The sequence below is a fragment of the Cariama cristata genome, unplaced genomic scaffold (genome assembly GCF_000690535.1).
Source record: "Cariama cristata isolate BGI_N322 unplaced genomic scaffold, ASM69053v1 scaffold19971, whole genome shotgun sequence".
NCBI classification, from domain to species: domain Eukaryota; kingdom Metazoa; phylum Chordata; class Aves; order Cariamiformes; family Cariamidae; genus Cariama; species Cariama cristata.
In genome coordinates, this window is record NW_009601247.1 from 66,677 (window position 1) to 94,282 (window position 27,606).

Here is a 27,606-nt window from a genome sequence, read left to right on the forward strand (position 1 = left end):
TCTGAGTAATTTTCTCCGTTCTTGGGTCTTTGATATTCTGATAGCAAAGTCCTTTGCAAATAATGCAAAATGATGTATATTTTAGCATTTACTGGCTAGGTTCTCAAGAGGAAACATTCTCTAATAGCCCAGTGCTCCTGAGGGACTTTAACAAGCAATAAAATCCAAAGTATACAAGCCAGATTTTTGTCAAGTCTTGCTTATACCAACATGAATTTCAGCTTTGTAGATCTTTTTTCTCATTGCAAGACAACTCCAGATGATGTGTAACCAGATTCCTGCATCCTGCAGACATTTGAAGAGTCAGCTGTCTGCGTGATAAAGCATTTGGAGTCTGAAGCATGGCACCAGAAACCAGTTACCGAACTCTTCAGTGGGGGCAGGAGTGGGGAAAGAGCCCTCACACAGCAATCTCCTTGTCCATGGAACTCCTTTCCTGCCTGTACTTTCTATTGCCAGAGGTGAAAAAGGCAGAAAGCAGCCCTGTATGTGCTGAAACAAGGGTCAGGTGAAGAAACCTTTGACTTCTCCCCCTTACAGGTCAGGATAATAAGGATAAAGATTGATCATAGATTGTATTTAATGTGGTAAACTGAAATTTGGGATAAAGTTTATTGAATGTGCCATATTCAAACCTTTTCTCACCACTCTTTGCCAAGCTCTATATAAAATTTATAGCAGCTGAAAGTCTCCAGCAATGTTGTCACTAGTGGCCAGCCCTGAGGTACCGCTTATTTTCTGCCATGCAAGAGATTTTTTTTTAACCAGGTCTCACAATGTGACTGTGAGAGAGAAAGGAAGGGAAAGGCTTGACCTCCAAGTGTAGCCAGGGTTGTGAACATCTCTTGATAGCCTTGGGCACTCTCTCCAGAAACTTTGAGACCCTTCACTGTAGTACATGCCATGGTGATGCCCCCACTATTCTCTGGACTCCATTTGCCTTTCTAGATTTCCCTTGTGAAAGGGTATTTTTTTTTTTTTTTTTACAGTAAACTCCATGCTCTCTACTTTATTAACTTTGAATTTTTCTCCTCAAAATCCCTGTTGAGGCCCCTCTTGTCTGGTTTCCATCACTTCTAGTTACTGGAGCTGGCTGCACCAGACCCATAAATAACCTCTTCTATGATCATTTCCCATCTCCATCCTTCCCCTTTATTAGGAATGACCATTCCCTCTTCAGTGTAACCTTTATCGGTTTCTGAATCTCCATACTTTCTTGATCTTTTCTTTTCATCTGCTAATTCAGTAGTTGTTCTACTCATTTTCCCTGTACCAGAGCTCTTAAGCTGACCAAGAAGTCCACAGTGCTTGGAAGTGTCCAAATTTCTGAAGCATTTGTAGTGCCACAATATTACCACCATTCCTGCAAATGTTGCTTTTTCCATCCCTTTTCTCAGCCTCTTTTTTAACTGTTCCTTACTGGTGGGAGTAAACATTTGCTGTTCAAAGCAGAGAATAATGATTGCTGATTTTTCTTTTTGGTCTAGGAAAATCCCATGCCCATTTGAGTTACAGTGCAAATAAATAATAAAAATTGCAGTAATTCATACAATATTGCAATAATAATATCAAAGATGAGAGCTGCAAGATTTTTTTATCCTGGAAAAACTTTGTGGTACATTCTTTTTTTCTTCACAGACTTTAATGCCGTTCAGATATGTGGCAACAAGGAAAGGACTCACTGAAAAGTGCTTAGCAGATGTGCTTGGAGAAAACCCAACTTCTGAGGCCCTGCATTACAGTCAACATCACTATCAATAGCAAATGTAATACTGTTTGCAAAGCTGATATTTAATTCACTGGCTAATGACATTCAAAACCACAGAGAGTGCAAGATTTCTGCTCTTAAACTTAAATTTGTTTAGGTTTTTGAGTCCATATGAGTCTAAATTTGGCAACCCCAACTGCATCTGAAAACAGTGCAGGAGAATCACTGAAAACAGTTTGGGTTTTCTGTTATCTCTTTATGAATAAATGAAAACATTATAGCAGAAGTTGCTCTTTATCCTTCATGCAAACACAACAGTTGTGATGATTACACGTAGCAGAGGGCGGATTTTGTGAGTCTGTTAGTATTTCCATTTGCTGGTTCAGTCATACATTTTTCTGCCAAAATGGCAGGCTTTGCTAAGCCTACAGACTAATTTAACTTCAGTAGGTCATCCGGTTAAAGCTAAGAGCAGAATTTATGCATTTTCATTAAACAAAAGCCTTATGCTTTTTTGAAAGATTATGTTTATATTGGCCTTTAATAATTGGGCCAAATTCTTGGCTGATGTAATTTACCTGAATTCTTAGGTGTGATATTCCAGCAGAGGATTTGATCATAACATTTACATTTTTATAGCTATAATGTAACGTATTTTACATGTAGAGCTACATCTATAGCTAATGCACATAATATATATATATAATTATGAGCATAAGTATACATGCATGTATAGCTATAGTGTAATAAGTATGCATCCAAATGCACACACTTTGTTTTCAGCTTGTGAGAGCCATCATTTGCTATTAGTTAACGCCCTAAATTGAGAACGGTGAATATGTTTACATTTTATGTGCCACCATTGAATAATTATGAAATATTTATTATACGGCAACTCTCCTACATAAATATATGTCGTATTTACAGGACAGAGCAGAAAGCCACAGAGGTGGCTGTGACTTGAGAGTTCTGCAATGACATTGAAAATAGTAGAAACATTCCTAGCAGCTTTTAGGGCACTTTATCCAACAGGGTGCAAACGAGCTAAGTTTAGCTGCATGATGGTTGGTTTTCAAGTTTTGAGGTAAATGATCCAATAAGAGCAGAGTGGATGTATTTTATCTGCACACTGAAATTCTATTGGCAAAAATGCTGCAAAGACAGTTTGTATTTTTGTCACACTGTAAAAAGCAACTAACGACCCATGAAGAGTTTGGGAAAATGTCCTATTTACATTCCGTCCTATTTATATGGTCTGTTTTTGCATACAAAGGAGGTCTTTGTTTCCACAGGGTTTTTCAGCACCTGCTAGTTATTCCCCACCAGTAGCCATAGTCCTCTGTGGCATCAAAATTCATTTCCACATGCAAAGAGTTTTGTGTTGTATACACATCAGGTACCTGGCGATTTTGTCTGTACAGGACATGGTGATGAGCTGCTCTCCCAGCAACACGCCGTCCCACGTCTGAGCTGCATTATGACACCGGACGGGTACGGTTCCTTCTCCAGACTCAATCTTTGTTCGGAGGTGCCCACGATATTTTCTCACTATGTGCTTGCTGCTGTTCACTGGGCAAAATAAACACAAGAATGGCAATAATTAAACTTTTTTAGAAAGAACCTGAGAGGCTGTGTTGCTGCCATAGCTTGTATTTGTAGAACCACCTGTGGAGGTCCTTTAAGTTGAATGCAAAATTAGATGAGATCACTGCCTAAGAAAGCAGCACAGTGGAGAAAAGTATGTATTCCCTAGCATGGTTTCGTTTTGCATCAATCAAAACTCTTACACAGAACATGCTGAACTCATGTTCCCATTCCCATTCCCTTATATATTTAAAAAGAACAGAGGTGCTCTGTTTTTTTAAAGAAGCAGTATAATTTCTTGGTTTTAACCCATGCTTATAGGATTTAGATATGTCAGGGGAATATCTGGAAAACCTTGGTTCAATGAGTGTCATCAAAGACTCATCTGCATGATGCAGTCCAGCCCAATACTCTAGTGTGGTATTCAGTGGCATTTTCTGAATAATTTCAGAACTGAGGTTTTGATTTGTAATCACAAAATTTCACTGAAAATTCTCAAAAGTTGAAGTTTTATACTCTGGATCAAAAGTAAATCAAAACTTGATAGTTATTCATTGCTTGCTTAAATTCCCTCTATAGTCTCCCTACAGCGAGGCAGCCTCCTACCTTTTATGCAACTGCCATCCACCACCTCAGTGATATATTTGAGTGCAAGGCAGCTGCCTTTGTGGTGGCACAGGGTGAGCAGCTAATGCACTTGTCCTGCACTGCAATGAGCTTAACTGAGTCCTGCAGATATGCAGTAAGTGCGGAAGATAAAATGTACATTTCTAAAGTACTTCACCTTCGTTTTTATGAGAAGAGAAAAACTGAAGTTCATTATCAAAATCACTCTTACCCTCTTTACACTGCTATTTTACCCCTGGGCATTTTGTTTGTAAAAGAACAGCAAGGAAGAGCAAGGAAATCCTCTGGGTCTGCTCAGTCTTACCCTCAGAGGGTTTCACTGGAGGACACCTTATCTGTGAAGCAGACCTTTCACAGTTGCCCTCTAGCCCAAAGGAAAATAATGAAAGACAGTACATGATGGCCTTTGCTTTCAAGGAAAAGGAGTGCTGCTTCTACAGACATGAGACTTTCGCCCATATTTCCAACTGTCCTGTGTGTTTTCCCATGGCCTGCCCCTCAGCTGGACCAGAAGGCTTCTGCTTGTGAAGGTGATGCTCTTCAGCCCTCAGCAGGCTGCGGGGCTCCTGTGTTCCTGGCACTGAGTGACACAAGGGTGTCACAGGTTTCAGGGCTGATCAAACCTCTGGCTGTCAGCAGCTGGCTCTGTACACGCTCCTCAGCTGCCCGCTCCCTCCCTCTGTCATTTTTTTACCATCTTTGCTTTGTATGACTGTTGTCTGTGCTGCGAGCTCTGGTGGAAGGAATTGATTGACTTTGGCTGGTGCCAATGGATGGTTTACAAGAAGGGAATGGAAAAATAAATCACTTCAGCCCATTGGGATTAGCAGAGGCAGCGAACACATGTAGAAGAGCAGAGTCAGCTGTGACCTGCCAGCAGACGGGCGGCTGAGCCCCCACCGATCATTGCCTCTTCGCTTCCTTTCTGCTTTTTCAAAATTTAAGGTAAGGATGTGTGTGCCAGCAGTGGGCTGGACCAGATATCAATTGGATTATTTGGCCATAGCCAAAAGCGATGCCCACCCAAAACCAGGCTCCATCATATCTGAAACATTTCCAAATACTGTAGGGTTTGTTTGTGCTGCTACAGGAGCTGAGTTTGGGGAATAGTGGTTATTGCCCTACCATCCCCATCAGCAGCTGTGTCCCAGTGGGGATGTGGGGGGTCCTTGTGCCCGTCTATCACAGAGCACCTCACAAACTGAGACACTGCAGTAACCACCAGACTTGGAGTATTGTGGCTTCTCAAATTTCAGTTCCAAGAGAAAATGGGAAGAACCAGTGGACAAATAAAAAAATCAATAAGCAAAAATGCCAAAGTCTCACAAATGCCTCGGATCCCTCTTCCCTCAAATTGCTGGGTTGTGCCAACACTGTCAGGAAACCATTTTCACGGTCATGTGTGCTGATCCATTGTACATCCCTCTTGTCTGGGATGCCTCCTGCAGTATCATTCAGGGGATGCTCTTTGGATGGGATTAGCTATCTGGGAACTGGTCCATATTTTTGTTGGGACTCTGTGGGGAAACTCGTTTTTTAAAACCTTCAAGCAGTAGTGAGTGGCATTTTTTTATTATGAAACCACAGAGTTGTGAGGAAGGTACCATGAAATTTGGACAACAAAAGAAGAAAAAGATGACTTCTGCTTAGCAAACACATCTCGCTGAGCAACAGTGAGAAATGTACAGCAAAACCACTTTGCCTTAGTCTTCACACAGCAAGAACTGATGGCACTGCAGAGCTAGACCTCTGCCAGGGAAGCAGTGAAGAGTGACTCAAGAGACTATTGCTGTTTTGGCTGGTAGAAAGTTTGACTTCAAGCAAATCTGTTCTCTTTTCCTAAGCTTTCCCACAGGTATAATGAAGATAATGATGCTTCCTTCTTCTACAAATTCATTTAAAGGTACTGCTCAAAACCTATTTATGAAAAACAGATGCTATCCTTTCAATAAAGATCTACCACAGGAGTCCACCTGCTGTAAATCCCTTGGGACAAAATTAATTTTTAGTGTTTCTTTCTCCATCTTTTTTTTACAAAAATATTTGCACTTGCTATGCCTTTCTCTTCTCCTTTCCCAACTCTCTCTACATCCCTCTCACTTTCTCAGCTCCCCCTCTGACCCTCACCTGTAGGTGCATTGGTCTCCTAGATGATTCTCTTTTTCAGGCAGTTCACCATGTTGATATGCCTACATTTTGCACACATGCAAAGGGACATGTAACTATTAGGGAATTTTAGTGACTGCATGACAAGATGAGCAGCCCATCATTTATGTGACTTTGAATTCACTACGTAAATATTACCTAGTGAGGGGCAAAGCATCCCACAATGTGCTGACAGAGATAAGATGCCAGTTCAGGGGAAGAAAAAGCAGCAGCCCTGCAAACAACTGTTGAGCACTCAGTGAATTTAAAGCATAGACCAACAACTTGGGGAGAGAAGGATTCAAAATATTTCTGTGAGTTTGAGGGGTCTACTTATTTGATTATTTTTTTTTTGTCTAGTTGATTTTCTCAGTTTCCCTCAGGACTGAAGGAAGTACAAAGGCCAAAGTACTCCACGTCTGTTTTTATTATAGCATCTCAATCCTGGCCTGCAAGTACCAGAAACTGAATAATAAAGTTTTTTAAAGTGTTTAGGAAGTGTGTGCAAGTGCACAGATCATCTTAGTTTCCAAATGCTCATATTAACTCAGCCCACGTGTCAAACTTTGCTCCCTGTAATGTGCTCTCTACATAGGGTGCAGCCAAGCAGACGGCATTAGCTGATAGGATTCAGGCAGCTGTGGCCAGCGTACACTCACCCTGGGATACACTTCCACAGCACTGATAAGGGGTTTTAGCTGCTCAACTGCTATTAAATTCAACAGATAGGGTGTGACTAAAACCCTGTGCTGTACTGCCTGTCTCAGGCTGCTCACATTGCTGGGATAGCTGGCACACATGCTCCAAAAGATGATCTGTAGCATTTATATAAAATACAAATAACCCAAAGCTCTGAATACTTTCAGATTGCCAATGATTAAACAAATCCAGATCCACAATTGGAACGCACTTAGTTCGTTTTTAGCGTGTTATTAAGTAGCACAGGAAGGTATAAATATTGAACAAAGAAAAAGATGAGGCTCTGTTTGTTTTGCACTGAAGCCGTGGACAGAGTCTAGCACATAAGCTGCTTGCCAGCAATAAAAAAATGCAGTCCACTTGCTGGCACAGCTTGCTACGGATCATTTTAAAGCAGTCTCAGAAATATATTTATTTATGCAACTTACAGTCACAAACTACAGCCTACTGCTGTTCTGCTGTTCAGAATGATCAAAGCATCAGTGACTATGAACATTTCTGATCTTTGCTGTGCTGGTTCTCCAACTGCTTAATCTCAACTAATTGCAGGGGAGAAGGCGTCTGAGGATGCCACTTCAACTAGAACAAAATGTCAATTCAAACCGGAATTGGAAAGGACAAATTTAAAAATCATTTGGAGTGGATTTATGATGTGTGCTACAGTCAGATGTGGAAATTATTCCTGAGAGTTCCTAAGATAAAAAGGTGCTGGATTATTAATTATTGGATTAGAAATTTACACAGATGCCTTGTATTTAAAAGCTGTGAAACCCACTGATTTCAAGGCTCGCCTCTTATTTTTGTATTTTCTCCAGGACCGGTTCTGGCTCAAATGGTAATGAAAAAAGCCACTCCATATTTATTATTTAGTTGAAGAGTGAAGAGGAAATGGACGGTGATTAAACAGAATCACACGAGTAAGGCTCTGTCTGAAATTTTGCATGACTGCCTCAGAGGTTCATTTTCTATTTCCTTGCTTCAGTGGAGGCTGTTCTCTCCTCATGAAAGAAGAAATAAAACAGCTTATCTTGCATTTTTTTCAGTGCTGGACCGTCCATTCATCAGCATGGTTTATAAAGCTTCCTTAGAGCAGTTTGAAACAAAAGGTTGGAAAGAAAAGTGTTAACATCTGACTGCCTTTGTCTTTTGGTTGTTATTAGAGATGCACTTTCCTTAAGCAGATGCTGAATAAATGTATAATATTACTATTTCTGGAAGTGTTGAAGTGAGCATTATGGCACACTGAATGCTTTGGATGTGTCTCCTTTGCTGGGTAGGGTGGATGGTCAGATAAATCTCCTGTGCGCTATGCCTTAGTGACCTGTAGAGAGGAAGGCTAAAATGAAATGGGCCAGATTTTGAAAGCAAGAAACTTTAGGGATATTCTAAAAGAAATCTGGATTTAGGAAAAAAGAATAGGTCCCCTCACAATGTGCAAAGCTGAATGATGGCTTCTGAGGGTAGGATTCATCACACCGAGGGCTAGGCAGGTAAAAGCAGTTGTCTTGTCCGAGGGTCAACAGAGCTGCCTTTGCGGCAAGTGCAGGGATGCATCCTTCGCAAGCGGGGACACAAGCCTTGGCTTGCATGGGTTAAAAATACATTGAGTTGAATCCCTTAAAGTTGATATATGACTTTTACATACAGGCCAGGATGCCTACCACATCTGAATGCAACCCCAGGGGAGATCTGCTCACTCCCAGAGCCATGTAGAGCCTACCATGTGGCAGTAGATTTCAGTTCAGATTTGGGGTTTGGACCATATCATTAAGCCCTATATGCAAATATAAATACTGAATATATAAGAATCGTATTCCATAATATTAAAGTTCATCAATGAGTGTTTTAATGAAAACTCTTGATTTTGGTCCATCAAAGTGCCTTCTTATATGATCACTGAGGGGCAAAATGTCATCTGTTCAGGTGACATAGCACTTTTACCAAGACCTTTTGCAGAATAATATGAAATGTGTTGAAAGCTCATCCTAGATAGAGCTGCTAGAATACCTTTACGAAACTAACTGCTAGAGCAGAGAATGGCACTCTAACACATGAAACCCATTTTGTCATTGGACTAACTTCTAAGTAAGCCCTGGTCTCTCAGCAAGCTTTAATCCCTTGCGACAAAAGAAAAATAACAAAAAATCTGAGAAACAGATCAAAGTATGTACCCAACAAACTGGTTTTCTGTAATGTCTGTCTTTGAGGAATCCCTAGGATCAAAATGTGGGTAACTAGTTAAAATTCTCTTTAAAACAATTTGTTGGCAACAAAGTCATGCATCATTTCCTCTGAGAGTTATAAATAGCTGTTCCAGGCAAGGAGGAATGAGCAGTATTAGGTCAGGCATGGGGGGATCCTTCATGTCACCTACAAACCCAGGCTGCAGACTCCAGCCTGCTCTGGAGTAGAAATGCATTAGTATGTTGAAGCCAAAAGCACAAGATTTATCAGTGGAATTAAGATTCTATGCATGTGGCAATCAAGGAAAGTACAACTCAAACACTCCAAGATTATTATTCTTAATTACTAATTGCTCCTTTCATCTAAAATCAGATGTGCAATGCTGTTGCTTTGGAAGTACAGCTGCTCCTGCAGAGCAAAGTCTAGAGACCCAGCAAAGGACTGCGCTGGCGCTGTGAACTCCGTGACGGAGAAAACTTCTGCCTCTAAAGCCTTCATGAGCCTTGTCACCAGTCACAGAGTCACATTAGCTGGTCTCCAGCAATGATAAGCTCATCTTTGACAGCGTGGGGATGCTGGTGCCCAGGTCAGTGGCTGAGGAAAGCCAGAGCAGTGGCTGGAGACCACGTGTGGAGAGCGAGATGCTGTGTCAGTCAGAAGCCAGTGGCGACCAGTTGTTCTCCTGTGTCCTAAACCATGCATCATTGTATCTTATTCCTTTTTTTTTTTTTTTAAATGAAAAACGTTTTCTCTTAAAGCTAGGCTTTATCTTTTAAATACACTTTGTGTGAAAAATTGTCAACATCACTGGAATTGCCTGTTTGGTGACAATTCTCTCCCCTGCCATGTTTTAATCAAAAAGTTTACACAAACATAAAGAGAATGTGTTATTCATCATAACCCTCTTTCTTTTATCAACAAAACATGCTGCTATTCATGTGGCTTTGAGATTTTTGTTGTTGCTTGGAAATTGAAATCTTCAAGAGTGATTTAAGAAAAATGTTGTGAAAGAAGTCAGCAAAATATGAAAACAGAAAAAGAACCCTGTGAGACAGAAACAACAGCAATCTGTCAATAATATTGACAGATATGCAGCCCTCCTGTGGTTGGCATGAGCCCATAAAGGCTGTGGTTCCTGCTGTATCACCAGACATACTCTAGTTCAACTTCAGCTTCTGGAGCTGTAGATGGAAATTATCGAGTAAAGTCCTACGGTCTCTGGCTGGAGAAATTCAATCTAGATCATCAGGAAATGGTCCCTGTTGGTCATAAAAATCTATGGATTGTAGTTACTAAATTATTCTGCATAATGTAATAGTGCTTCGAATATATAGTGCTTTCCATTTTAATATCCTACTCTGAGCATTAATTACCCTTCCTCAAAGTTGTGACAGCTGGATACCTTTTATTGCCATTTTGCAGGTATGGAAATAGAAACGACCAGAGTGAGGTGAGTTGCTCAAGGCTAGCTAGAGAAGCTAGTTAGCTAAGTCATGGTTAGGATTAAATTGTTTGCTACTCTTATGTAGCTGTCTTCAGATTTCTCTCTTCATAAGACTCTAAGAAACTCCTCAGGAGTCTAAGGACTTTCAAAAGTCCCACAGAGATCTTAACTGGTCCTCGTGTTGCCTGGCAAGCTTTATAAAATGCAAGTCATGAGCTTTACCTGTGACTTCCACTCAGTGGAAGGGTAAATTAGACCAAACTAGATCTGAGTGTGTGTAGTTTTTGACCACAGAGATTTTTCCCAATTATGGTTTGATCTTTTCCACCCGAAATACGTGCCGTAATTTGGTGCATATCTCTAGCAGGCTATCGGATGTTGGAGGTGGAACTGGGAAAGCCATGTCCAGGAGCATGCGGTCAATTTGTCCCTGCTGCAGAGGACCTTGGAGAACCTCAGACATCATTATTCCTCGGGTTGGACAAATTCGGGGACAAAGAGCTTTTCTTGGTGAAATTTTCTACTGCTATTCTGAAAACTTCTCAGACATGGCCTTTTACTGATTAATGTAGCCTTTTTATCACATCTGAACATTGCATCCAAATGCAGTGTTTTACAAAGCAGCAAAACCTATAACAAAGCAGAATCAATAAATTCAGCACAATGCCCTTTGGCGATTCAAACATTCTGTTAAAATTAGGATCTGATTATAGCTGTGGAAACCTGTTTTCCTGAATCCTAACAAACACATTTTGCTTTACAGGAAAGCTTTTCAAAGCTGTGGCCAATGCTGGCTTTGAGCAATCCGTAGTTTCCAGTATATTCTTTCTCTTTTCCCAGATAGATACACACTGTGCTGACACATCCTCCTAGAAAATCTTATTTTCTACTTTAAAATTCCCCCTGAAACAACAAAACCCAAATAAGCAAAAGCAGCTGAGAATATCACAAGAAGAGGGAATTGGGACATTTTCAATGCATTGTCAAAGCCAAAGAATTTTCTCATGATGTATCAGTTCCGACAAAATTTTATAACAAAGACTGAAGAAAGGGAGCTGTCTGGCTCAGCTGATAGAGAATTCACTGAAGCCCTGATCCAGGACTTGGGACATACAATTTCAAGTTTATCTTTGAGTCTAAGTGGCCTTGAATGAAAAAGCTCACCCTGAACTACGCATGGAAGGAAATCAAATGGGGTTTTTTCTACTCCTTGTTACTGTGCCGCTGACCAGGACACATGAAAAATACAGGATGTGATCCAAATTTCACACAATTATTTTATTTAAAAAATTTGCCCAACAGGTTTTGATTTATTTCCAGGTAGTCAGTACTTTGAGACCTGAAAGTTGTCCATGAAGTGAAGTGGTTATTCACTAGTCAGCTTGAGCAAAACTCCACTAAAAACCTAACTACCCAGCCTGGTGGAGATCAATAACAAAATATGAAGCAATAGCAAACTTTCACAGGTTGATTAATTAGCACTGAAAGCTTTAGGGCTTCCAATGTAGCAAAACAAGAGCCTCTTTTGGAGGTGCATTCTGGGGTCTAGCATGATAATACCAACAATAAACCCACGAGTGCTTTCACAACTTTTCTAAGCCTGGAGACCACTGGTTTCTCTGTTAGGTTTAGGGGCTAGAGTTGACCCTAGGGATTGGCAAAAGGTTTAGCACGGCAGGTTGTGTAAGGAATTGGACCTCTCCTTTGGAATACCAAAAGCGATGGGATTTCCAGTAGCCAGAACACATTGACCACGTATCTGCAGACCCTCTAGCACTGCTGCTCTGTCTGAGCAATGGGTCCATCTGAGCATGGAGATGCAACAGCTACTGCTTCTGCAGCTTTTCCCTCAGGTGGCATCAGAAGGGTTCACAGCAAGGGGCTTGCACCAGTCCCCATCTCTACTCATCCTGGCCCCCCCGACATGAGTCTTTCCTCCCTTCTCCATTCTCTCCCTCCCCCACAGCCCTAGATGAGCAGAGAGTGAGTAGGAGATGTTGGAGGAGGAAAAGCTTCTTGCAGCATTGGAGATGGCTCAAACCAGTGCCTGCAGGTCCTGTGTGGGTGCTGTGCATTGGAAGAGTCAGAGGGGCTCCACTCATCCCAAAGCTTTCCAGAGTTCCCTCAGCCCTCACAGGCTTTATGTTGCTGTCTCTCGCCCACTCCTCCATCAAAGCTGAACATCAGATACCCCCACCCAACTTTCCCATCCTCACTGTGGCCCTCCTGTTCCAGAGTCCCACTGATCCCTCTCAGCCACATTTCCTTCTCCTGAAATCCCTTTGCTCACCTTCCCCAGAAGAAGATGGCTCCCCCACAGTCCCAGCATGGACTTGTGTTGGATGTTGGGAAGAAATCTTTGAACTGGCTACATGCAGCACGACCTCCACACCTGGGAAGCCCTGAGCTAAATCAGACCACTGCTCAGACCTGCAGTGCTCGGGGGGACAGAGGACCACTACACCTGGGCTGGGCTCTGCTATCATCTTTGCCCATTCCAGCCAGGAGCACACTTCACCTCTGCTCCCAGCCACGGGTGATGTGTGTAAGTGATGGACAAAACTAACCAGAGGGGACAGTCCTGTGACCGTGCTTTCCCTAGCAAGTCAACTTGAGTGAAAGCAGCCACATTCTGAAATAGCATTTCAGCAGCCTGGGAGGGTTGAGTTAGAAAACAGGGCAGTTGCATATGAAACTGATGACTGCTAACAGTCCTGAGCAGGGATGTAAGCTCCTTGACAGACTAGCTTATAGTTAACTGTAGAAAGACTTTGCATTTCCTCTGTATTTACTTTGGTAAATTGATGCTGCGTCAGTGGCACAAGCAGGAAGGGGCCATTGCTTCAACAGGAGTTGATCTCAAAGGAGGCTGACAAAGGGTGCTGTGCTCACGCTTTGAACCCAAACCTTTTGGATCCATCCCAGTACAGTCTTAATGAAGTGAAAGGACAATTTCTCCTCACCTTCTTTAATAACCAGTTCCCTAGCCCCTGAAGTAATCCAACAGCCTCATGCTGTGTCTGCAATTTCTGCAGCATCCTTTACATGACAAAGCAATCTGAGCTGACCACAATAATTCATCCAGTGCTAGGATTATTTCTCCCAAGGCAGTGTTCAGCTCTGCAACCTACAGTGTTGCGTGTATTTTTTTTCTTTCCTCTTCCTTCTGGGTATGGTTCTCTATGATAATTTTGTTCTGAGATCCCCCAAAGTATTGTTCTGCTCAGTCATATGAAAAATAGGAAAATAATGCACCTTCATCCCAGTTCCACAGACGGGCCATTCATCAGCATAAAATCAACTTTACAGCCTAGGAGGAAGCTGCTCCATGCACTGAATAGCTACGAATTTCCAATATGGTTTCCCAAGCTGCAGCAGGCCAGCAGCCGTGACAGAGTGATACGGTATCTGGGAGCACTTGTACAATGGAAACAAATAATAGTGTCCAAGCCCAAGAGATAACCTATGATTACCCTCGATTTTTGTAACAGGGGCAGCATATCACTTTGTTAAGACCTGCACTTTCTGGTAGTTACAGATACCTAATTTATTTTGAGATCACCGAGTTATTTAGATGATTCTTCTTGAAATGCTTTCCCTCCTTATCATCTACTCACAAGAACAGGATTTGTCCATTTAAACAAAGCATAGAATTGGCAGAAGGAAGGCAAAGATTTCTTCCCCTTGCACGCCCTATAACGTTCATCAAACCCAATGCTTTTGGGAGTGATTCTAGCCTAGCTGCTGACATAAGCATTCTCATTGTATTTCCATCCTGATACCTGTCTGCAGGACCTCGAATGCAGAGCTCTGGGGTTAAGAGTCTCCTGAGTCGCAGGAGATCATTTGTGTCCATCTCTTGGAGATGGACAGACTCCTTAGATGGCCTCTGTTTGAATCTAGCCCTGTCCAGCCAGTCTGCTCAGGATATGACTTTCAGGGACTCTGATCTGGGGATCATATACTGGTGCAATCTGAGTCAGCCCTGTCTGAACACAGAGTGCTGAGTCTCTGGTGTGAGCAGGGTGACCCTTCAAGGCAGCCCCAGATTTGGGGGTTAACAGAGAGCATTTTATCTGAGAATGGGATGTAAATCAGCTAGAGTCACGAGCAGGGAAACCTCAGGTTTGCAGTGAAATCACGCTTGAAATAGAGAGTGCAAACTTGTCTTTATGGGTACTCTGCAGTTCCCCAACTTCTCTGAAAACTGCAGTGTACATCTTTGCCCCATCACATCACCTACCAAGGCAATGATCCAGCTCATGAGGTTGCAAGTGGATCCTGTTTAGATGAGAGCTCTGTCAAATGTGTGTGCATGAGAGCTTCAGCACAGCTGTAGGTTAATAGACAAGCAAGAGGAAGACCCCATGTGGAGCAGATGCAATGGTGTGTTTCAGACCTAAAGGGAGCGTGGGATAAAACAGGAGCTGGGCTATCAAGGAGTCAATGGTACAAGGCAATACAGCATGTTAGCAAGAGATAGAAAAGCCGCCCAGGGGAGAAGAATGGAGACAAGCCCTGGGGCAGATTCTGTTTGTCTCTTTGGCAATCCATGTAGTGAAAAAGAGAGAGTGCATCTCTAGAAGAAAGATGGACAATGAGGTAAAATCCTGCCAGGGAAGGAGGAGTGGAGAAGTGGAGGATTTATTAACTCAATTTTTTAAGCAATTCATTTTGCCTTTCAAGAGACTCTTAAAAAAAAAGCCAATGAGTCAAGAAGCCCTAAATTAGCTAGGAAGGCACTTTAGCAAATCAAGGGCTTGATTATTATGAGGTTTGCCCTAGATTCAGGAGAAGGTGTGAAATAAGCAACAAATACTACAGGGCTAGCTGCCCCCATGGCTCCACTTCATGAGCTGGTGTGTGTGTGCTGTAATGGGAAAACATCAGCCCCCTTAAAACCTTCAGGAAACCCACATTAACTTGGTGCTGCGATATTGCCCTCAGGAGAAGTCAGAAATCCAGGCATACCTTGCTCGGACGTACACAAAGGGAGAAGGTACTAGAAAAGGAGATGTTGTCCCAGGTTCCCTGGCCTACAGCACTGAACTGAAGCAGCGGCAGAAGCTGAATGTGTAAAGGAGCAATTAGTGTTGTGAGGACACTGGGAACAGGCTGCTTGGTCACTCTATCACTGTGCTACAACCTTGTGGGTGACCTTGGAAAATAACTAAAAGAGTCTGGGGAAGGAGACTGGCTGGAAAGAATGAGCCAGGACAAATCCATAAAAACTCTCACAACTGTCTGAAACCCCTCTGGCATTTCCCAGCCTCCTATTTCTGCAACACCACTGACCCTGGCTGGTCTCCTCTCCTGCTGTCACTTGCTCCTGCACCTACTCTCTTGGATTGCACCTGCCTCTCCCAAAGCTTCAACTTCACTTGAATCCTCCCATAAGCTCTTCCAGCCTCCTGACCTATAGGCACCAAAAAAGAGGAAGAAAACCCCTCTAGGCTCAGAGCAGCCCTGGTCTGGCTGGATTTTGCCTCTCTTTTAGAGCTGCCTAAGGATGTATCAACACACAAGTCAGCTCACCTCTGATCCAAGAAGGGCATAATTGCAAATCAAAATGAGATTTTTGTCTTTTTCTCCTTAATCTCTTACTTTCCTGCATGAACCTGGCATGGATGTGGACTCTCTGGACCTTTCCTCTGCATTGCAACTGTTCATATGAACCATGGTAAGGTCAGACTTTTACACATGACACCAACTTGGTACCCTGCACTATCCAGTAAGAAGTAAACTGGGTTTCAAGTGCATGCTAGCTTATCTTCTCCCTTACCAGAACAAAGCTCATAAGAAGGAAATGTGAGGCCTCCCTGAGGCTGCTGGGAAGACACGGTGGATAATAGGAAATTTTTGGAAGGAGATTTGAGAAGTGGATTTTACTTACTCCCTTATCATATTCTTTTGCAAAACCAGAAACCACATGGCGAGACACCGTTTTTAAATGTTAATGCATCTTTAGAGAATAATCAGTAACGTTTGATGGCTTGCATTAGCTCTAGGAGAGGTTTCTTTGTTGTTTAAGAAATGAAACAGCATTCATCTGGAGTTTCTTGTCATTACTGGATGAAAGAAAGGTTATTTCTTTAGTAAAAAAAAAAAAAAAAAGAAAGAAAAGAGAAGATCTGAATGATAAACCAAAAAAAATACTTATCTTCCCAGATGTCTCTGGGATAATGTGAGCTAAAAGGAAATGCTTATCTCACTGAAGGACAGCTTTTGGCAACATGGCTTTTTACACAGTGCTAAATTATTTTAAGAGCACAGGACAAAGGTAGAGGGATCTCTTTAAAAGACTGAATTACAAACCAGATGTAGTGCCCCTTCAAGTCCCCTCTACTAAATCACTGTGTAACTTTGGGTAAGCCACACAGCCCTTTCTGCCTCAGCTTCTGCATAGGGACAATAATTGGTGTAATAACCCACATGAAAAGTATTTTTGTGGCTACCTACAAGTTTACTGTATGTATCAGGTGTTGTGTGATTATATACTTTTAAACACAGCTTTCTGTATGTACTGTTATCTAAAGAAACATTCCCTCATTAGCTTTTTGAAGCAATCCATGAGCCAAATACCGTTCACCCCCAGAGCTGGGTTCAGCTGCGTATCAATAGACAGCACTGACCCAAAGCACCTGCTTCCTCACGCATGAAAAAACAGAATTCATCCTGGACAGCCTTTGGTTGTTCTCAAAAATGGACCACATATTAAAAATAATTACAGATTTTGGTGCTTCCACTTCTGTTGTGAAGTAAGAGGTGTCCCAGGAAGCCTGCCTTCTGGAAAACTTGAGGGCCTTTTTAGATATATCTAGATAAAGTGGGAGGCCAAAAATCACTATTCATTTTTTATATTCATAGGCAATTTCTTTTTTATTTTTAATTTGTTTTTAAGATGATGCTATGTCTCCTCATTTTGTTACTTCATCAGGAATTGTCAGTTTGCTGTTTGCCTTTTAAACATGTACTTGCTTTTCTTAATTTTATAAACCCTGCTGACAGAATGTAGAAATCATGTCAGGTAAGGAAGTGCATTTCCTTCCAGAATAGGCGCATTCTGCTTTCTTGCCCCAGCAAGCTGCTGTTTCACACACGACAAAAAGATTCCGGTCTGAGGAGAATAATACCTAATCTTTAATAAATAACTTTTACAAATAAGAACCAGGAGTGAAACTACTGTCTGATGGATTTGTCTGTGAGGAAGTTAGGTCATTGCGTGACCTTGGATGATTAATTTTACATTCCTGTGTCTATGCTTCCTCCTCTATCTGTTCTTCTGTCTTACCTGCTTCGCATTCAAGGTAGTCAGGGCAAGGACTATTTCTCATTATATGTACATTCAGCAGCCAGCACTATGGGTATTACAGCACTATAAAATGCATGTATGAGAAACAATAGCTAGGGGCAGAGATAAGAGTGAACCTTGCACATCGTGCATTGGATCATGGGGTGACAGACACATGTGATAACAAACCACAGACCTCTTGGATCCCCTGTCCCTTGTTGGGGGCACTCCCTGTGGCTAGGCAGGGGCAAATCTGGTGCAGTGGGAACGCAGAAAGGACACGCCTCTGCAATGGCAGGGCAAGGACAGGGACATGTATGTTTGGGGGCGGTGACATGATGAGAGTGCTGGGTTGTGTGTTGGAGATGGGATGTCTCTGCATGGACAACAAGATCTGCAGGTCCGTTAGTGGCACACACTAGCTCAAGACCTGATTTGTTTACCTCACTTGCAAGATCACATCTAGAGGAGAAATCCCTAGAAAACCATGTTTTTGCCATAGGTACGGGCCCAGGGACTCCAAGGCTGTCCTGGGGGACTCCATCTAGCCCATCTGCCATGCAATGACCATGCAGTTGATTTGACATAGGCAGGATGGCCTGGGAAGGATCCTTTCCAGAAGGGTCTTGACATTATTCACTGCAAGGGCAGGTGGTATTTGGAGAGAGTCTGACCTTCAACGAACACTACAGATGTGCCATATCATATCATGTCATTGCTCTTCTTCAGACTCCAGTCGCTGCAGCCTGAACAGCTCAGGTTTAGTGTAAATGCAGCCCTTCAGCCCGTACAGACTGCCTGAACCCTCAGAAAAGTCTATGCATCCCCAGCTAGAGTCCTGATCCTTTCGTCCAGCCCATGGCTGTGGCTTCAAGGAACTCTTTGATCGTGGGGACCCTTCCCAAGGCATTTATTTATTGTTGGGGTTGCACTTCCTAGCAGGAAATGGAGGCTATTGGGGACATATTCCCTAGCAGACCCTCTTAGCCTCAGACACGCAAAGTAGTCTCCCACTGCCTTGCCCAGCTCTGATTTTCCCTGCACACCTTCCCCCAGTACACGGGACCAAGCACCACTTGCACAGACACACACACGTGACACAGCCTGTAGTGTTTCTGCTCTCAAGAGAAACATTTTCTGCAAGCAAAGAAAGAAAGAAGGACTGATCTTAAAAAAAAACAAAACAAAACAACAAAAAAAAACCACCTACACAAACGGGAAAAAGGAGATGGAAGATTTTTTTTCTTACAGTCGGTTGTGATTTCGTAGGGGGAATTGAGGCGCGCATCTCCGCAGGGTGAAGTGCTCACATACAGATGGAACAGGATGTTCTCCCGCAGCCGGTAGCCTCCCTCTTTTAATCGCACAAAGATTGATCGCTCCCAGTCTTCTCGCCGTTTGCTATGATCACAAAAGAGGTTCCAGGTCATTTGTTACACACCAAATCAGAAACATTTCTGCCTGCTCTCTCTCTCTGTGTTTCTGTTTTTCTCCCTCTGTTTGTTTGTTTTTATTAGCACCTGGCATCCTGTATTTCACCTAGTGACAACAAAAGAAAAACAATAAGCTTCCTCAAGTGAAGAAATGGGTGAAGGTTGTCAAAACTGTCAAAGTGCTTTTGGCTTGCTTGCCTAGAATATATTCTAATGATAAAACGTGTGGATTTTTGAAGGGTAACTCTCCTTCCTCACATGCAAGTATGCATAAACATATTGAATTTAAAGAAGTTCTCGTGCATGGAAAAAGGAAAAGTTCTCTTAGGCTATCACGTGAACAAATCATCTCTGCTTATTCCAATGGCTAGGCACGTGCTTAAATCCCATTAACATGACTGCAACAGAGATGTGTATTTATATGCTCCACTGAAAAGGGCCTCTAATGAAGCACCCAGGTTTTACGACTCCTGCCAACCCTCCCTGCTCCCCAGGCATTGCTTTTCTTCCCCATTCAACCAGAGCTACCTACGAGTGCTCCATCTAAGCCAGCAGTGTCTGCTTCGTCACTTGGCATTTTTGGAAACCAGAAGCCATCCTGAGAAGTGAGGACAAAACTTGTGCGGGCTTTTCTCAGCTGAATTGGAAAAGATACTTATTAAGATGAAGCTTTTATCTTCGCAGTGGTTCAGCATCTAGATGGGGACACAGTGCACGTATTCCATTAGCAACAGCTGCCTGGGAGGCCAAACCTTCCCAGTCCTGCAGTTTGCAGCAATAGCTTGCATTACAGGCTATGATGCCATGCGGTTCCTCAGATGATTTACATTTGGGAAGATATGGGTGATTTCTCTGACAGACAGTTGCCTCTAATACGTACATTTGGGTGACGGTCATGATTATAATTTTGAAGGTGAAATTGTGATTAGTGAAATTATGATGGGACTCCTTTCCTTTTGATGCCCCAGTCCTTCCCTCAAAAACTCGAGGGTCTTTTTGTGGGAATATCTCTGAGCAGAATGGCACCTGCAGGTAATGATTTTCCTAGGAGGCTCTTAACAAGCCAGAATCCTACCCATTTAATTCACTATAGGACAGCCCATTAACCAAGGCGATTTCTGCTGGTTTCTCTGCCTCCTGTTAGTGTAAACAGGGGTGCTTTCTACTCAGCCTCGGAGCAAGTCCTTGGCTTTAATCCAAGCTGCCTCTGCCTGTTTTCTCCCGGTGCAGCCTCTGTGCTATTGAAGCTGTTTGGCTGTCACTCTTCCACGGTTTGGGTGTTTTGTCATTTTTTGATGCCAGGATGCGTTTGCTGTCAGGAGGAATTTACAGGCACATTAGCTCGCCTGTCAGGGACAGGGAGCCACACTGGCTGCTGAGCCGGGCCTGCCACATGCAGCTCCTTCATTTTCTGCTGGCTGTGATGGAATTTCCCAACTGCACTAATTATATTATTGCCCTGATATAAGCCTCTGAAATAATAAAATACCTGTAAGTCCTGCTGCTTGGACTTCAGAGCAATTGCAGTTAGTTTTAAATAATTCACTGCAAAATCAGCTGGGAGAATACAAAGCTGTGCAGTCCTAATGCCTGCTATTATTATGTTAAACCTCACCAGAGTGGGGGGCAGCTTGCAGTACTTAGAAACAGTTGCTATGTAGGGTTGGAGCAGTCATTCTTTGGGCTGGATTTCAGGAGTTCACAGTAATCAGCACCCATCTTGTTTTTTTCTGGCTATTCTTTTTCACTGATTAACCTTGCTCTCTTCTCTCTCCTTGAGTACCAAGAAGGGTCTGCAGCCAGTGTGGCTGATGGCTTGGGTGATAGACAGCTGCTCTAAAAATAGATGGCAGGGCTGGAGGGCAAGCCAGCTTGACTCTTCCTCCAAGAGGCTGAGATCCTCCATATCACCTATGGTCCTGACCTGTCTTTGGGATGGTTTTCTGGGGGCTGAACTCAAACATGAGATTCTTTCCTGCACAGTGGCTGAACAGGTTTAATAACAAAACTCTGAGAATATTGTTATAAAAGAATTTGGGATGCAATATTGTCTGCTGTGGCTTAGCAGAGATTCTTGTGCATGGGATGCTTGGGGGATTTCAAAGCACAAGTAGACCCAGGGACCTTGTAAAAATGGTCAAGGTGGAACATGAGATGCCCTTCTAGAAAGTCATTCCAGCACCAGTACGCTTTTGCCTTCCCTCTGGGATAGTAATTTTGAGCTGTGAGGGGGAGAACGTTTGCAGTAGCAGCCCTTTGCAATGCCACTTGCACAGCCATACACACCTGCAGAAAGCAATGAGGAGAGAAGCCTACAGTGAGCCCACAAATGTCATCCATTCAGAAGGTGGCATTAGAGAGTGTCATTTCCAGATGCTGGCCATGGCTAGAAGAGCAGAATTTGTCCCTAAACCTTTGCCTTTTATGAATTTCTGTGGGAGAGTTAAGATTTGAGGCTGATTCAAGAGAAACATTTCAGAATGTGCTAAATTCTAATCTTGTGCTTAAGTTCATTATTTAGCATAACACATGCATATGTTTTGAGCTGACTTCAAGAAGATACTTAAGCACATACTTATGGTTTGATATATGCAAAGTGTTTTGCTGAAACAAGGCCTTACTCTCTAAAAGAGAAGCAGAGGAGCTGTTTTTAGCATGTAAACATATGTACGGGAAGTTTCTAGTACTACATGCTACAGCATGACATCCTAGAGAAACTAACAGCAGGCTTAAAAGGAAAGTCCATTAAGAGACTAGTAGGACAAAAGTAAGAAATAGTAGATGTACAACAAGCAGCTGGTTTTCCTGGGAAAAAAACTTAACTGGATTGGATGAAGACTATTTCTTGCTTTTTATGTATAAAATAAACAGTGGTTTGCATCTGACTCGCTGGAAGAACTTAGCTTCTGGTAAAATCATCCCTCCAGCACCTGCAGGGCCACTACAGCAGCAAGCCTGCTATAGTGCTGATTTATTTTAAGACTAGACTATTAGTTTTATTTTTCTTTAAAAAAGAAGAACCAGATTTTCTTTTCTTCCCTGTTGGCCAGTTTGTACAAATAATCCCACCGAAATCTATGTGAATTTTACTGCCATCATTGCAAGAGAATCAGACTATGGTATTTGTGTACTTTTTGATGGTGATTTTTAGAAAAGGGTTCTCAAAAGGTCTTTCTTGTCCTTCTTTTGTACATCAGAAAATTTATGTCTTACTTTTCTTCTTTTTCATGAAAGTCATGAGAACTGAAGGATTATGGTTGTCATAAAAATGAAATCTGGGAAGGCTAAGGGTTTTAATCAGACTGGTTAGAAGCTGTCAAGTTTTAGTTGTGCTTTTAGCTTTTATTTAACTCAAGCTCTAGACAATGGCTTGTTGGAAGAAAGTTTCCTTTTGAAGTACTTGTCACCCTTGCTTCTTAGAGAGGATAAAGTTCTCATTCTGGAACTCTCTTTCCCAAGAAAAGTCAGGAACGTCACACCTCTAACATTTAGCAATATGAAAAGAAGGAAAAAAAAGGTAATTTACATATTGCTGAAACTTTGGCCTGTGGATGGGATTGTTCTACAGTTTAAATATCTGAAGCAGTCACACTATGCTCTCTTTATAGAAACGAAAAAAAGTTTGCCCCAGTACATGGCAATTCATCTCACTCACAATAGATACTTGAATAGGTCTGCTGAGTCCCACTCCAGAGATGCCCACCTCTCTCCACTGGTGATAAAAGAAGCCTTGGGGATGTAGTTCACATCTGACTGACTAACTTTTAGACATCTCAACTGAGGTCTCAAGAATTAAATTCAAATCGGTGAATCCATTTGTCCTGACCATGAATTCTCTGTCTTGGCCTTTGCTTTCTCCAGCCTGCTTGTCCCTGCTCTTTGAAGCCTTCATGCTACACTCAGGCAAGTATGTGTTTTGCTTTCACTGAGGTCAATGGTAGTGTTTGTAAATTCTGGAAAAGTGATTCCTTTTCAAGGACAGCATCAAATAGAAAAATATTTCTTATGCTGGAAGTTCCTGAAGTTTGAAATCTAGCTATGTAGATCACTTTGAGCGGGTAGGCTTGGTGAGAGGAAGATAGATAGAAAACAGAATACTCTTGACAGAACAAACTTGCCTGTTTCATAGGCAGGGATGGAAAATTTAAGCTCTTTGAGGCAGAAACTATGCTTTCATTCTTTTTTTTTGCATTAGGGAACCAGCTTTTTGGTCTCAGTTCATATACAACTTTGTACAACAGTTCCTGGCCTGGAAGAAGACTTTAATTTGGGCTAGGTTAATGCAATGCATAACAATGCACAAGCCACATTTATGTTTCCCCCAAGCCTGAGGAGCTGGTGTGCAGGGAGTCCCAGTGGAGCTGAGTTAACATGGCTATCCTAAAAAACCTGTCCTTTTAGCTATGCGGTAGCACCATGTGATCTTTCTGTCAGTGGGAGTTGTCTTTCTTTTTCTAGAGAAAAAGCAGTAAATGTGACTTCAATGTGCAGAAAATCCATTTTTCATTTCATTTTGGACACCCCTGTTTTCTTGCCATATGACAAAGCTCCTGATGATGCCATAAAACTGAGTGCAGCAATAAATACTAGAATTGAAGAATATATTATAACACACAGTTTTCCTTCCCCATGGACTTTAACGAAGCAAAATCTGATTTGACAATCTCTCCAGCTCTGTCTTTCAAAGGTACTTAGCCTTGACAATTTTGGTTGAGATTTTTATTGTGTGTGCTGGTCAGGGAAGCAGTAGTGCCTGCTCTTGGCTGAACAGAGAGTGATTTGAAGTTATTGTGAACAGACCTTGCGCTGAACTGAGGATTCTCTTAACAAAAGACTGTTAATATTGATCCAAATAAAATAATAATATGACTGAACATGTTAGGGAGGTGGATCAATACAATAGTTTAAGATACAGTGGTAGCACTTGTTTCCCAAGAGACCACAGCATGAAGCAAGTACTAGGGCTGCTACACTGCTGAAAACATAATAATTTAATGTAAACTTGAAAGCAATTCAGATTGAAATAGAGAGAATATTGGTTTTGATTAAACCCTTCAAGGCTTTTGTCCCCCTTTGTTAGCCAAGCTCATCTACTCAATATACTGTCTGGTCTTCAACTCCAGCCTGAACTGAAAATAACCATTATTCCTATTATGGGTGCTTCGGTGCAACAGTATCATAGGTGGTCACAAGAACACACAATCCTGCTCAGATTAGTCCTTGTGTCCGTGACCTGATGCAAAACCTTCTGAAGCCAAAGGGAGTTTTTGCACTGATGTTAATGGCATTCAGATAGTCACATGAAAATGCAAGCAAGAATGGAGGGCAGAAGACTGACCTATAGATAAGAGGCTTTTTGTTTGTTTTCTTTCCTTGCTTCCTTCATTCCTTCGTTCCTTCCATATAATAAATGCCACCTCAGCTTCACTTCTGCTCAGTTTTCATAGGATCATAGGATAATTCAGGCTGGAAAGGATCTCAGGTCTCTACCTCAAACTCCTGCTCAAAGCAGTTTTCAAGGTTGCTCAGGATTTTATCCACTCAGGTTTTGAAAAAACAGGAAGGAGACTGCACAACCCTGCTAGGTGACCTGTTCCACAGCTCGCCTATTCCTACGGGGGCAATTCGTCCTAATATTCAGACTGAGCTTCTCCTGTTTCAGTGTGTGCCTGTTGTCTGTCATCTTCCCACTGTGCACCTTGGTAAAGATGCCAGCTCCATTGTATTGCTGACATATGTTCTGCTGGGTATGCCATCCCACCTCCAGGCTGGCAGGCCCAGCTCCCTCAGCCCCTCCACACAGGCCAAGTGCCCTTGTCCCTGAGCATCTGGGTAGCCTCTGCTGAAACTGCTTCAGATGGCTCATGTCTTTCATGTATCAGGGGACCCAAAACTTCACATGATAGTGTAGATGTGGTCTAATGAGTGCTGAGTAGTGGGGGATGATCACATCCCTTGACTGACTCTTCATACAGCCCGGGATCCTGTTGACCCTCTTTGCTGCCAGGCACACTAATATCTCATGTTCAGTTTGCTGTCTGTCTACAAACCCTGTCCCTTTTCAACAGAGCTGCTCCCCAGCCAGTAAGGCTCCAGCCAGTGTTGTCGCTGGTTGTTCTTTTGTCCTCGATGCAGGGCTTTCCATTTGTCCTTGTCGGGTTTTCTGTCGAAGTTCCTGCTGGCCCAGTCCTCCAGCCTGCCTGGATGACAGCCTAGCCCTCAAGCATATCGACTGGTCCTCCCCACTATTTGGTGTCCTCTGCAGAGCTTATAACCAAGCACTGCATAACCTTTTCCAGATTGTTGATAAGACATGATTAGCAAGGTCCCAGGATAGTCCTCTGCAGTACCCCACTTATTACCAGCTTCCAGGCAGTGTATGGCCCATTAACCCTTTAAATGGTAACAAGTAGGGTTTGGCTGAAAGCAGGAACAATAATTCCTCTGTAATGATTCTACATGCTATAACATTTTAAAACATCGTAAAGAAGGAGTGAGTGATAGCATCTTGCACTTTGGCACAAAGTTTACTGTACTATTAACGCTCATTCGTTCTCTAGTGAGTCAATGAAGGCATTAATGATCAATAAATCACTTCCTTGAGATATTTCAGCAGCAGCAAAGGAAGACAGGAAAATGGCTGCAGTGAGCAAAATGACCCCCTTCCAGTCTCTGGCCAGTGAATGATGCTAATAAGCCTGCACGTAAAGATTTGTACAAAATCATCAGGCTTCATAAAACCCAACTTTATGAGTCATATCTAATAGCTACTGAAAGAAAATCAGCTGAAGTAAAGGAGCTCATGACCCAACACTCTAGATTATCTAACTATCTCATTTTTTTCTGTGCTATGTATTGGTCCTTCATCAGCTAAAGATTCAGAAACAACAATATAAGGAAACAAATAGTTCAAATGTCTGGAGGATGGATTTGTTCCACTGAAGGCCATATAACATTCCCCAAGCATCAACAGAATTCAGTTACCTTAAGTGTAGCTCCAGCTGTGAGTAGAGGAAGTGAACAAATGCCCTTCTTGCCACAATTTCTGCATGGCAGTCGTTGACTGCAAGCCCTTGGTCATTAATATATTCCCCATTTATACATTTGGTACCCGATGATAGCACAATAACCTGAGCTTGCCTGATGTCCAAACCTGTAGGAAGAAAAACAAAAGGGTTGTGAAATTGCCAGGGCTAAGTACGGTATCGTGATTGTTAAAGTTCTCACAGTCCACGCTTTGATGTGGCAGCTCAGACAGCCCTAATGGGATGCTTGTTAAGGTGATGATATGGCCTTTGGAACATGCAGGAATCTCACATCTCTGTGTTATTAGAATAATAAGGGCTATATTTCAGTCTTGCTGCTAATTCCAAGATGTAAGCTTGCCATGAAGTTTACTTGTTAAATCAATAACTACATCATAGGAGAGCATACGCTGCAGGGAGGTAATAAAGATCTCCTGCAGTGCTGATAAATGGCCAGCTTTTTATGAGCTGTTGAAGACATTTTCTGGTGGGAACACACACTCCCTGTAATGTTAGGTTTCATTGCTGTTGCACTATAAGTACTAAATAAAATGCAAGTAACACTTCTGGAGCTGCTCTTTAAAAATCTCAGAATAAAAACAGATCTGACTTTCAGTCCAGTTCCCTTTTCATTTCTCCAAGAGCAGCTACATTGGTGCCTTTTCCACTGTGGTTTCAGGGATAGAGCATTCGTCACTGAGACCAGCGTTGTTCCTCCATTGCCTCTCCAGATAATGGTGATAGTAATTGAAAGACATGCCTTTCTTGGTCCAGACAGACACTTTACAGAATTAAATCCTGATTTCTTTGGAGTTAGTGGCAAAATGATTACAGAATTCACCAGGACTTGGATTTCACTCTAAAATGCAGGTCATTCAGCCCTGTGGACAATTTCAAAGAGTCAAGAATGAACTGAGCCCAAACTGAAATCATCCATTGAATGGCACATTTCATGATGCATCTCTCTGAATACCAAGGAACAAAGGAGCAGCTCTTGGGAAAAAGGGCTCTTCTGGCTCATGGGTGCTTCCTGTAGATGTGACAAAGTAGCCTAGGAGCGTTGGGCTGTGTTTGACAGCTGCACATGGTGACTGTGCGTAGGCAAACACATGTATGGTACAGCAAGTCAGACTGCTGGAGTTGGCTTGGTTGTGCCCATGTAGTGTCACCTAAGATGCCCTCAGTGTCCTGCCTAACCTCTGGCTGCTGCTCCAGGGAAGTGGGGTTGTCTATGAGATTCTGGACCCTCCCCACACATCTCACATGGAAATCCATAAAGTGACCCAGTGGAATCAGATGCCCATGTTTAAGCAACTGAATCAAGCCCTCAAAGTCTGACAAGTCAGTGACCAAGACAGGCCTGAGGCTGCAAGTATCCATAGGGGGAATGGAAACAATCTCACCATGAGCCATGGTGATGCTGTTTCTATGATGTTACTTTAGCTGTAGAAAAGCTTTAGGAATTA

General features: G+C 42.5%; 1 protein-coding gene across 1 annotated transcript in view; it reads right to left on the reverse strand.

The window, feature by feature from the left end:
- Window positions 1–27,553, reverse strand: part of LOC104169466 (double-stranded RNA-specific editase B2-like) — a 44,957-nt gene extending 17,404 nt beyond the window's left edge. The window contains exons 1-4 of the mRNA XM_009710386.1: window positions 27,544–27,553; window positions 26,100–26,268; window positions 18,932–19,083; window positions 3,109–3,277 (exon numbers count right to left, since the gene is read on the reverse strand). Coding sequence (XP_009708688.1) covers window positions 3,109–3,277; window positions 18,932–19,083; window positions 26,100–26,268; window positions 27,544–27,553 — 500 coding nt within the window. The remainder of the gene's footprint in view (window positions 1–3,108; window positions 3,278–18,931; window positions 19,084–26,099; window positions 26,269–27,543) is intronic.
- Window positions 27,554–27,606: the final 53 nt, after the last annotated feature.